The sequence below is a fragment of the Protopterus annectens genome, chromosome 9.part0 (assembly GCF_019279795.1).
Source record: "Protopterus annectens isolate FY-2018-M chromosome 9.part0, PAN1.0, whole genome shotgun sequence".
NCBI classification, from domain to species: domain Eukaryota; kingdom Metazoa; phylum Chordata; order Ceratodontiformes; family Protopteridae; genus Protopterus; species Protopterus annectens.
In genome coordinates, this window is record NC_056743.1 from 306,995,726 (window position 1) to 307,008,313 (window position 12,588).

Consider the following 12,588-nt stretch of genomic DNA (forward strand, 5'->3'; position numbering starts at 1 on the left):
AACATCAGGGAGCACAATAACCCTGGATCTGCCAAGAATTCCAACTTCTAGAGAGCACCCACATTCTGGGACGAGCCATCGCTTCTATGGTTTCTGCTACTCATCTAGTACCTTTGTAGTTGCTGCTGTTGTTGGCCATGCTGAAACCTGTTTTGAGCTTATCAGACTACTAGTAAATAGGAGTTGTGATGTCTGGAAAAGGACATCCATGGCCGTCAGGATATTAGCATTAGCATCCCTGTTGCTCTTTCAGCTTATCCCTTACTTGAAAGCTAAACAAATCAGTGCCATTAAACAGCATTTGAAATAGTAGCCTGCAAATTCTCAATGAAGCTAGACATGGATGGCTGATGGTAACGCCTGTATCTGTTACCTTTGCTGCACATTTCATAGTATTGTGCTCTAGAAGCACTAAGTTTAGATGCATTTCAGATCATTACCCCTAGGGACATCAATTGCTCCGTGCTCACGGACTTTGACAACTAATTTAGCATCTTGCCTAATTTCAGTGCAATCTCATGAAGGAAAAGTAGCATGTGAGACAAGACAAGTAACTATATGACATTACAGTAGGAGGAAAACCAGATAAGCCAGTTACATATTGTACTACTATAGGATACGTAAAAAAATTTAAGTAAGAAATCTGTGCAGAACCTCATGACCTACATAAAATAATGCAATATGGAACTGGAAAGGTGCCCAACATCTATCTCCAGTGTGAGATACTGAAGAACACCACCAAAAAGCCACAGCAGTCCTCATCTTCTGGTCACCTCAACAGAAAAAGATTCTACAAAAGGAAAATCTTTCTACAACGCTTCTTCCCCTACTAACTTCTTCTTGCAGACTATGTTTCTACAGACAAATAGACACAAATTTTCCTGTCTCTCTCCTAAGACAGATGATAGTAGGGTCCACATGAGAAATCTCTTTTCATGAAATAACACAATGCTGTCATGAAGAATGCTCACACGTCTTGAAGGGAAGAGCAAGGTCAGTAACAGGCTTTATATGCACTTCCTGCCAGGTCTGCAAATGTCAAAGGTAGGACATGGTTCTCTGTAAAGTGACTTGACAAAGGCTCTGACTCTATTAGAATTCAAGACAGTCTAAAAATATTCATAGAAAACACATTTATTTTTTATTCAGCGAAAGACTGGTTTAAAATTGTGCACCTTCACAGGAAGACAGAATCTTAAAAATAAAATCTACTCACCGCTTCAACACACACTGCTTTGCACTGAGCTCCATTGAAGTCATCCGTACAGCGAGCCAGCTCTTCATAATTTACATCTTGGCTACAGGAGGAAAATCAAATATTATGATTGTCAAGGTTATCAAAATAAGCAAATAATCTCTTAAGTTCCCAGAAGACAGTATGAACTACTGACAGACTCCATACATGGAAGTGTAAAGCCTAAATTCCTGACTAAACTTTCATGCACTGACTTGTGCATGAGCACTGGGATGTTAAGACAACCCAGCTGAAGTAGCAGTCCACAAAAGGTGGGCCTTTCTAACACTACAGAAAATAACACATCCAAAACTAAAGACATGAGCAGCCAATGTGCCTATGTATTGCCAACCCTACAAGACAAATAGGAAGCCAGCAGACTGTGTAATGGACATGCATAAGACATTACAATGTAGCTCTATACCTAGTAACAGAAAGGCAATAACAGATTTGCAGCACTACACAGAAAATTCAGCTGAGTGACAGCACCACTAACTACAGACAGGCAGCAGCTGTTTCAGAACACAGCCACCTGAGGCCATGATAAGAAACCAGTGAAGCACTGTGCAGCAGTGCTCCTTCCCAAGAGAGATGAAGGCTAGCTGTTCACAACATATCAAAAAAACAGCTGTGTTCCTAGGATGTTGACATTAAACAGCTACGAATCTATGATGGGCTGAGGCAGGACAGGAGACACTAAAATTCTGTTTTTATGTAGGATGTAGTCTACCGGCATACCAAAACAAAAAGTATGTATGCCAAGTGTAAGAAGTGGAATGATTAAAGCAAGTAGTTCTATATCACACGAAAGCCAGGATGTGACTAACAGCTGATGAATTGAAACCTGTTAGTTGATGCATCTGACTTGGGGATTTATAAACTGATGACCAGTAAACAAACACACTATAAAAGAAAAACAAGGAAAGTACAAAAATTTCAGCTTTTCCCAGCATCCTTTAATGATACGTTTAAAAAGTAATAGTTGTGCAAACATTTTACACAAGCATACACACCCACACACATGTATACACCCACACAAATAAACCCATGCACACTACTAGTGCGCACTTAGCTCATAACATTCTAAGGGGATCCAATATTAGTCCGCTTAAGGGGACATGATTAGTAGGCCACTTTACTTTGCCAAGGATGGTGTGCACCTTTCCCCTGTAGGCTTTTGAATACTGGCTAAAACTTTATCCAACCCATAGTGCCTTTTTAGGCAATTCCAAACTGACAGACCTGCCAACACAGCAAAATCAACTCAACTGAACCTCAAGGTATTATTGCTCAATGCCAGGAGCCTAAATAAACCACACTCCTTCCAAGCCCATCTCACAATCGAGAATATAGACATCTGTGCAATTACAGATACATGGTTTAGAGAGACAGACAGTGCAACAAAGCAACGCTCGAGTGTCTTCCACACTTTTAGACCAGCAGCTGCACAGACAAGGGCTAAAGGTGGAGTTGTCTTAATATAGATCAACAAGCATACATCTAGAGTGATCAAACCGGATGATGTGCTGGAATCCTCCACGTATAGATCACCACAGACAAAAATCCCATACCATATTCTAGCCACCTATAGATCACCCTCTATGTCCCAAGAACCTCACAATGCATACTTGGACCTACTGCAGACACTTCCCTTCCAACCTAACACCCTCCTCATGGGAGACTTTAATTATCCCTCTATAGACTGGGAATCCTACATGACCTCAAATCCACAGGCACAGAGACTCCTGGACTTTGTATATACAAACACTTAAAGCAATGAATACGCCCATTGCGGGCTCCAATATACTGGACCTCATGCTTACAAATACAGCTGACTCCTTTGAAATCAAAATTAACTCCATAATCTCATTAAAACCAGGAACAGGTAGGAAATATTCCAAGTCAAACTACCTTTTATTAAGCAATGGTTTGTCAAAACTGAATGCCCCTCCAGACCCAGAGAATATAGCAGCCTATGCTGAATTGCCCCAGAAACACTGCCCTGGTGGCATCACAAACTAAACAGGATATTCAAGAAACAAAAAAAACATATGGCAAAAATCAGGAAGGGTAATGTCCATAAAGATAAAAACTCTCTTCATCAACCTAAACAGGCAAGTAAGATGGCTAATTAAAGCAAAGCCAACACTGAGGTAAAGATAGCCACCAAAGTGAAAAACAATCATAAGGTCTTCTATGGCTAGGCTGGAAACCTCAAGTGCAGCACACAGCAATATGCTAAAAAAAAGTTATGTACTTACCATAATTTGAAATGGCTATCCAGTGTCATTATTCATCACGGATAGGTTTAGGATCTGACCTCGGATCCGAGCCGGCACTACAAGAGACAGCTCTGAGCTCAAGCTCCTCCCCCCATACCAACATCCCTTGCTACCCATAACCCTCAGATTGAGTTTGCCGGATAGACAACAGAAAGCAGGGAGGACTGCTTACAGAATGGAAAAGATTACTAAGGAAAACTTCCTCCATAACTCCTCAGACGCCAGGAGGGGAAAGGAACGTGATGAAAATGACACTGGATAGCCCAGATTCCAAGTTATGGTTATGTACATAAACTCTATCTGGTGCTATCTGTGCAATTATTGAACATGGATGGGTCAGAGCCTCCAGCTACCAACAACCCTGGGAGATCTCACGGAAGGACATGCCAGAGCATAGAAGAACCAAAGGAAGCCCTGCCTCTAGACACCAGGTCCAACTTATAATGTGTCACAAAGGTATGGGGATTAGACTAAGTAGCAGCAGCAGAAATGTCATTTAAGGAAAGTCAAGAAAGCAGAGGATGTGGCCACCACCCTAGCAGAATGAGCTTTAACTGGTCTGGAGAGCTCTACGTGATTACTGTTATAAATGTAAGCGATACAGCTGACTATCCAACGATATATAGAAACCTTGGAAATTGGCTGACCTTTTTTAGCCTGAGAAAAAGCCACAAAAAGCTGACCAGAGTTTCGAAAATTTTCTGTTCTTTTCACATAGAAACGCAGCTGCCGATACATCCAGACAATACAGCCTATACTCCCCTTTATTAGAAAAACTGGGAAAAAAGACAGGGAGCTGAACAGACTGGTTAAGATTAGCCTCTGAGGCCACCTTAGGAATGAAGGAAGGATTGCTTCTAAGAGATACCCTATCCTAATGAAAAATCATGAAGGGAGGCTTGATGCAAACAGCTTGCAATTCTGAAATCCTTTTGGCAGAGGTAATAGCTACCAAAAAGGCAGTCTTCCAAGATAGGAACTTGAGGTCACAGGTAGCTGCAGGCTCAAAAGGGGATTGAGGCAAGGACTGTAGCATCAGAGTGAAGTCCCAAGGAGGGAAGTATCTTTAATAGGTCTGAGCAAAAAAACACTCCTTTGAGAAAAGGCCCTGCAGAGCCTAGGAGAGAAAGTGGGACCTTCATTTAAATGGAAATTGGATATAGAAGCCAACTGAAGTTTGATTGTACAGAAACTATCCCCTTGTTAAAAAAGAGAGGCCAGAAACAACAAAATGTCAGAAATAGAAGCTGAAAAAAGGATCTAAGTTGCGTTGTTGAGCCCAAATAGAAAATCTCTTCCATTTGCTGGAGTACACCTTCTTAGTAGAAGACTTTTGAGAGGCCAAAATAAATGTCCTTAAACTGGGGAAGGAAGACTGGATTGGGATATAATCACTGGAACTGGAGGTACCAGGCAGTTAGCTGAAGAGATCTGTGGTTGGGAAGAGGAAACCCCCAAGGATAGGAAATGAGATCTATATCCGGATCTAGTATCCAAGGTGGATATTTTAGATGAGGCCAAAGATGGGAAAACCACCTATGATGAGGCCAGAAGGGGGCAATGAAGACGAGATGGGTCTTCAGGGGACAAGCTTTATGTAAGACTTTGGAAATAAGAGGAATTGAGGGATAGGCATACAGAAGGTCCTGTGGGCAATCATGAACCACGGCGTCCTTGGGTGACTCCTCGTTGGGGGGATTAGGGCAAAGTATTTGCTGCATTTGTGATTGAGGGGGGCGGCAATCAGATCACAGCAAGGGTGACCCCAACGGCTGAATATCTGACTTCCCACTTATGGATTCAGGGACTACCCATGTGGACTCGGGATAGATCTGCTGAGCTCGTCTGCTAGTACAGTGGAAAGTACAGTTTTGTACCTACCATAAATGTAGATGTCCGAACTGGATAGCATCTGCAGTCATAACAAATGGGTTGTCCTGTCGTCAGGCAGCCCTTCGGTCGGCCGGATTCCAAAGTCTGGGTCCGGCTTCGGCTGATGTCGCACTTCACCCGACGTCATCTCTGCTGGTCTTCGGGTATAAAGGCATCAGCCGACGCCATTTTCCTCAGTGTTTCTTGCCCCAGATGCCAGTTGCCCTCTTGGAAGGCTAAATTTTGGATAAATGCCAATGTTTCCAAAAAAGTAGAAGGCAAACACAAAAAATAAGCATGTATGTACATATATACAAACAAATACACCATAAGAGACTCCCCCCCCAGCTAGCTATTAGGAGGGTAAATACCCTAGGAGTACCACAGAGGGGAAGGAGGGAGGGTAATCCTGACTGCAGATGCTATCCAGTTCGGACATCTACATTTATGGTAGGTACAAAACTGTACTATGTCCTTCATGGATGCATCTGCAGTCATAACAAATGGGTAGAATACCATAGCCAAACTAGGGAGGAGGAAGAAAAATTATGGTGTAGTTAGGATCCCTTGCAGTACAGCAGTGGCAAACCCTGCTCGGGATCTAGAGTATAGAGGTAAATTATAATGCTTGGCAAATGTATGCACGGAGGTCCAAGTAGCCGCCTCAATAATGTCCTTGGTTGCCACTCCTCGTAAGAAAGCTGTGGTAGTGGCTGTAGCCCTTGTAGAATGAGGTCTTATGTTCTGTGGGATTGGTTTTCCATGGTAGGAGTAACAGAATCTTATGCAATTTCCTATCCATTTGGAGATTGTCTGTTTGGAAATTGCTTTTCCTTCCCTTCCTGTTGCATAGGCTACAAAAGCTGGTCAGTTTTTCTGTTACTTTTGGTTCTGTCCAGGTAGTAGTGTAACTGTCTATGTACATCCAAGGTATGCAGCATTCTTTCCCTCTGTTTTGTGGATTGGGAAAGAAGGTAGGTAGGTGGATTGCCTGGTTTAAAGACACTCTGGATACCACCTTAGGCATAAATGTAGGATTAGTTCTCATGGACACCCTATCTTGATGGAAGATTAGGAAGGGTTGCACTGCCATTAAGGCCTGTAGTTCGAAACCCTCCTTGCTGAGGTAATTGCCAGTAGGAAAGCAGTTTTCCATGACAGGTGTTGTAGATCTGCTGTTGCTGCTGGTTCAAACGGAGGGAGTGTCAACTTTTCTAGCACAAAGTTCAAGTCCCATGCTGGTAATGGTGGTTTCCTAGGAGGTTTTACATTCTTGATCCCTCTGAGGAACTGCCTGAGTAGAGGATGTGAAAAGACAGGTGGATCAAAGCTGTATTCTGCTGAAATAGCTGATGCATGTATCTTGATGGAGGAATAGGACAGGCCTGTATGTAGAAGCTCTGCCAAGTACTCCAGAATGTTAGCAATATCTATGTTCGACACGTCTTTTCCTCTTTCAGTACTCCAAATGACAAACCTTTTCCATTTTCCTGCATAGTTCCTTCGTGTTGAAGGTCTGCGGGCTTCAAGGATAATGTCTTTAACCCTTTGGGAAAGGTCTGGGTTGGTTGTTGCTATGTGATGTTCCAGGCAGTCAGTTGCAAGGTTTTTAGGTTTGGATGCATGATGTTGTAGTTGTTCTGAGTTAACATCAAAGGCATCAGGGGTATTCACCACATTTTCTCCCGAGACATGCTCCTCAGCAATGGGTACCAGTGTTGTCTTGGCCAGTTCGGAGCTATCAGGATTATCCTTGGGCGTTCCTCTTTGATTTTCAGTAGTACCTTGTGCATCAAGGGAAGAGGTGGAAATGCATATGCTGTCAGGCCTTTCCAGCTGAAGGATAGAGAGTCCACCTTCCATGCTAGTGGGTGGAATGTCCTTGTGCAGAATTTTTTGAGCTGGTGATTGAGTGGGGAAGCGAATAGATCTATTTGTGGCATTCCCCATTTCTTTGTGATGGCCTTGAAGATGTCGGGTGTAGCATCCATTCGTGAGCATCCGAGGTGGTTCTGCTTAACATGTCTGCTAGGGTGTTCTCTTTTCCCGGCACAAATATTGCCTGTAACTGGATGTTGTAGCTGAGAGCCAGATTCCAAAGGTCCAAAGTCATTCTGCATAGGGGTATGAATGAGTGCCTCCCTGTTTGTTGATGTACCACATGACTGTGGTGTTGTCTGTCCTTATCATCAAATGGCCTTCTTTGAGGAATGGTCTGAATTTTTGGATTGCCAGTTTTACTGCCAGCATTTCTTTTTGGTTTATGTGCAGGTGCAGCTGGTCCTGAGTCCACAATCCTTGTATGCATTTGTCCAGCATGTGCCCCCATCCTAGGTCTGAGGCGTCCGTTGTGATGGTTTGGCTTGCTCGAAAGTTGTGGAAGGGTAAGCCTGGGTTTGACTGGCATGCTTGAGCCCACCATAGGAACTCCTGTTTTAGGCATGGGATTAGTGGTATTTCTGTTTCTAAGCTGTGTCTGTGCTGAGACCATAAATTCTTTAGGTACCACTGTAGCTTTCTCATATGCAGTCTGGCATGTGGGACCAAGATTATGCATGATGCCATGAAGCCCAAGGCCTGCAGAACTTTTCTTGCTGTTAGTTTGTTCTGCTTTGTTAATGCCAAGAAGTAAAGAGGGAGCTCTTTTGTTTTTCTGCAGTTAGGAATGCCATTTGTTTTACTGTGTCCAATTCAGCCCAAGAATGTTCTTGTTTGGGATGGTATCAGCCTTGACTTTTGTAAATTGACTGTGTATCCCAGGGCTTGTAGCAAGTAAATGACCCTTTGTAAATCTGTTGTCAGCTTGCTTTTGTTGTCCGCTTGTAACAGGCAGTCGTCCAGGTATGGATAAATTTGGATTCCCTGTACTCTGCAGTGAGCGATTACTGATGCCAAGCATTTTGTGAATACTCTGGGCGCAGTAGATAAGCCAAAGGGCAATGCTGAGAATTGATAATGCTCTGATCCTGCAAGAAATCGGAGGTATCTTCTGCAATTTGGTCGAATGGGGACGTGCAGGTATGCCTCCTTGAGATCTAGAGTTACCAGCCAACACTCCTTGCCCAGCATGGGAAGAAGTTGCTGTAGGTCAGCATTTTGAATTTTGGGACAATGATGTATGTGTTTAAGATGGACAGGTCGAGAATAGGTCTCCAACTTTTCTCTTTTCTTGGCACTAGGAAGAGTCTGGAGTAGAATCCTTTGCCCTGTTCTGTTATTGGTGCTCTTTCCACAGCTCTCATCTTTGTTAATTCCGCTATCTGCTGCAGAGCTTCTATTTTTTGATTTGGAGGCAGGTTTGGCATTCCTCTTTTCACTGGTAAGGTGTGGAAGTGGAACCGGTAGCCTTGGTCTATGGTTTGCAAAATCCACTTGTCTTTTGTGATATAGTGCCAATTTTTGAAAAATAAGGCTAACTTTCCGCCTAATGGTGCTGCTATTTGCTCCGTGGTAGGCGGAGTCAGAGCCAAGTCACTGTGATTGTCCTGTTGCAGTGGCAGTGGTTGTGTCTGTGCCTTGGTTATTGCCTTGCCACTGTAGTCCTCTGTAGGCACCTCCTCTGGATTGATTTCTGCCTCTAGAGCGTCTATTCCTGCCCTTTGGGATCTTGTGGAGTCAGGAAAGGACCAATTTTGGCAGGCCAGTTCCTGCTAAACCTTGGGGCTGAACCTGTAAGAAATCTTTAACTGTTTGTACAGATTTTGCCTTTTCTTCCATTTTCTTCATTACCTGCTGGGCAGGTGTACCAAATAGACTGGCCTTATCCATAGGAGCATCTAATAGCTTTGCTTTAACATGATCCGGTAAGACCTGTTCTTTCAACCATGCATGCCTTCTTATCACTGTGCCAGTCATGGCTGATCTAAATGAAGCCTCCAGTGCATCATAGCCACATTTTAAGGAATGGTTACTAACCTGTTGGATGTTATTCACCATTTCTAATACATATTTCTTATCTAAAGACTCATCAGAGGACAGTTTTTTAGTTAACTGATCAAGCATAAACTCTTGGTATTGGATCATGTGAAACTGACAGTTTAAAGTTCTAGCTGAGAGAGTAGCAGAGGTGTAAACTTTTTTCCCCCATCTCTCTAAGGACCTGGATTCCCTTTCAGAAGGAATAGGGTTTTTTGCTGTGGTCGAGGCTACTGCCTTAGGCCCCTGGGATATAGTTTCGGGGTCTGCGAGTGGGGCCTTGTATAGGTGGTGATGAGTGTCTGGCACCCTGTAAAATCTATCAGGTTTGGCAGGGGCTGGAGGTAAAGAATCAGGAGCAGTGCAGACATCATTAAATGCATCATCCACAACAGGCAGTACAGGGGGTATAGCTAAGGGCCTATGTTGTGGTAAGTGCAGAAAAGTCCTAAGCCTTTTTCTTGAATCTGAGAAATCTTGTCCCTGCCATTGGAATTGTTCTCTCATGGCATGTAAGGTTTCCCCAAAGGAAAATTCCTCTGGTGGAGAGGCAGCTGGAATGGATTCTTCAGCATCGGAATCTTCATAAGTAGAAAAAGGGGCCTCTGGCTGGTCCGTAATGTCTGAGTCATCCGCAGAATCATCAGAGGACACTGGCTCGGGGGGCTCTGCTCTAGGTCTCTTTTCTGGGGGCTGAGAGGCCCTGTCTGGGTGAGATTGGGATCCCCTAATTAAGGATATTAAATCTTCTGCCAGAGTAAGCATTTGTGAACTAGAAGTGGGCCTGTGTGAGGGGGGCTTAACAGGCACTGATTTAGCAGATTTGGCTGCTTTAGCCCTGGCAAAGGCCTTAATAGACATGGCTGCAGGAGGCCTAGCAGCACCACGTGCTGGGGTAGAGACATCCAAAGGGATGGTGTCTGATAAATCACTAGGAACCACAGTTGTAGGCAAAATTTCTGAGGCCGATTCAGGTAAGGCAGCAGGAGCCTCAGTAGTAGTCATGGATTCGCTGAAGATTGACCAGTTTTCTCGGTTCGGCGAAACCGAGACACTCGCTTGCTTAACCGTGGTTTCGGCGAAACCGCGGACCGCGAGTGTCGGTCTTTTCTTTGCGTTTTTAACAATTTGGGTAGTCGGAGGATCCGGCGGCATAATGTATGCAAAATCTGAGCGAAAAACTGTTCAGCAAACTCCGACCGGCGCCTAAGCGTTCGTCGGTTGAAGGAAGCACAGGCGAACAGGCTGCTACGTCGTGGTCTGGGCCTAAGCAAGGCAGACAGTAAGAGTGGAAATCTTTATGAGGTATTTGTTTCCCACAAGTTAAACAGTTATTGACTTTTTCTGACATCGGCTGAGGCAAGAAAGAGTCCCCAACGGGTACTTAGCTTTTAGAAGTCTTAGTAGTATTCGGTAGTAGTAATCTCTGGATCTGACCGACCGGCACTTGCGAACAGCTTCTGCTTCGGGCGCCACGCGGCAAGAAAGACTGAGGAAAATGGCGTCGGCTGATGCCTTTATACCCGAAGACCAGCAGAGATGACGTCGGGTGAAGTGCGACATCAGCCGAAGCCGGACCCAGACTTTGGAATCCGGCCGACCGAAGGGCTGCCTGACGACAGGACAACCCATTTGTTATGACTGCAGATGCATCCATGAAGGACATCTGGTGGGTTTCTCAGACATACTAGACCCACACACAAAAGACACAAAGGGGGGTGGGAGAAAGCAGGGAAGAAAGGAGGGAAACCTAAAAGTCAGGAACATGGCGGGAACCTGGGTAGGACTTACAAAACTAGTTAAAAGCTATTGGGAGGGGAGGAAAGTCCTTGATGAAATTAAAGTTAAGAAGGGAGGTAAAAGACCCCAAAGGAAATAAAGTAAAGCACTTATATGAACCGAATTAGCAAGAGCTCAGGAAACACGTCTGCTTGGAAATCACAGCAAATGAGATGTGAGGGTTATGGGTAGCAAGGGATGTTGGGAAGGGGAGAAGTTTGAGCTCAAGTAACATCTCTTGTAATGCTGGCTCGGATCAGAGGTCAGATTCTACACCCATCGGTGATCAATAAGGACACGGACAGCACCACATCTGGTGGTTAATGGTACCATAGTCATAGCGTCTGGCGATATAGCAAACTTGTTAGCAGACAAATTCAGTTCCAATTTTACCACCCCCACCCAAAAATACCCTCAAACATAATCCCTCCAACTGTAACTAGGGAGTAATGTACTGTCTGCACTCAAAGCCAAGAAAACGGCCTCTATGGGCCCAGATAACATCCCAGAATGCCTCCTGAACCAACCTAAAATAAGACTTATTACCCCTGGAGTCATTACTTAACTAAAGCCTAAAAACAGGCATTATGCCATGTGAATGGAAGACTGCAATGGTCATCCCCCTTCATAATGGGGGACCATTAACAAATCCTGGAAAAGTACAGTTGTGTACACTTACCATAAATGTAGATGTTTGAGTGTATTCACTGTTGCAGTTATCACATTTGGGTTATCTGCTTGCAGTAGCCCTCAGTGGGCCTGATTAACAAACTCTTATGTCCTGTGTCGGTTGCTGTCACTTCTTCCGTGACGTCAAGTAGTCAGGTGTATAAAACATGCAGCCGATGCCATTACATCAATTTTTCTTGCCCCAGATGTCAGGTGCCCCCCTAATGGGGAGCAATTAAATCTATAATTACAAGGATATACCTCCAACAAAAAAAGCAAATACATCAAAAAGCTTTTTCAGCATAGTAAGGGAGAGTAGAGGTATAGCCAAAAGAAGAAAAAGGGCTGGAGGGAGGGTAACCAGGACTGCAACAGTGAATACACTCGAACATCTACATTTATGGTAAGTGTACATAACTGAATTATGTTCTTCATGTTTCACTGCTGCAGTCATTATATTTGGGTAGATTCCCAAAGCTAAGGTTGGGAGGAGAAATTTAAATAGAATTAGGACCAGCTATAAGGCTCTGCAAGACTGCAGTGGCAAAGACAGCTCTGGATTTAGAGAAAATTGGCAAATGATAATGCTTGGTGAAAGTATGTACAAAAAGTACAGTTGTGTACACTTGTCATAAATGTAGATGTTAGAGTGTATTCACTGTTGCAGTCATTACATTTGGGTAATCTGCTGGCAGGTTGCCCTCAGTCGGCCTGATTAACAAAGTCTTGGGTCCTACGTCGGTTGCTGTCCCTTCCTCCATGACGTCAGGTGTATAAAACATGCAGCTGATGTCATGCCATTACATCAGTTTTTCTTGACCCAGATGTCAGGTGCTC

General features: G+C 44.0%; 1 protein-coding gene across 1 annotated transcript in view; it reads right to left on the reverse strand.

The window, feature by feature from the left end:
* Positions 1–12,588, reverse strand: part of PSMC3 (proteasome 26S subunit, ATPase 3) — a gene marked incomplete in the record, with an annotated part of 1,066,102 nt that overhangs the window by 108,054 nt on the left and 945,460 nt on the right. Inside the window, 1 exon segment of the mRNA XM_044082888.1 lies at positions 1,217–1,298. Within this exon segment, the coding sequence (XP_043938823.1) occupies positions 1,217–1,298 (82 nt within the window).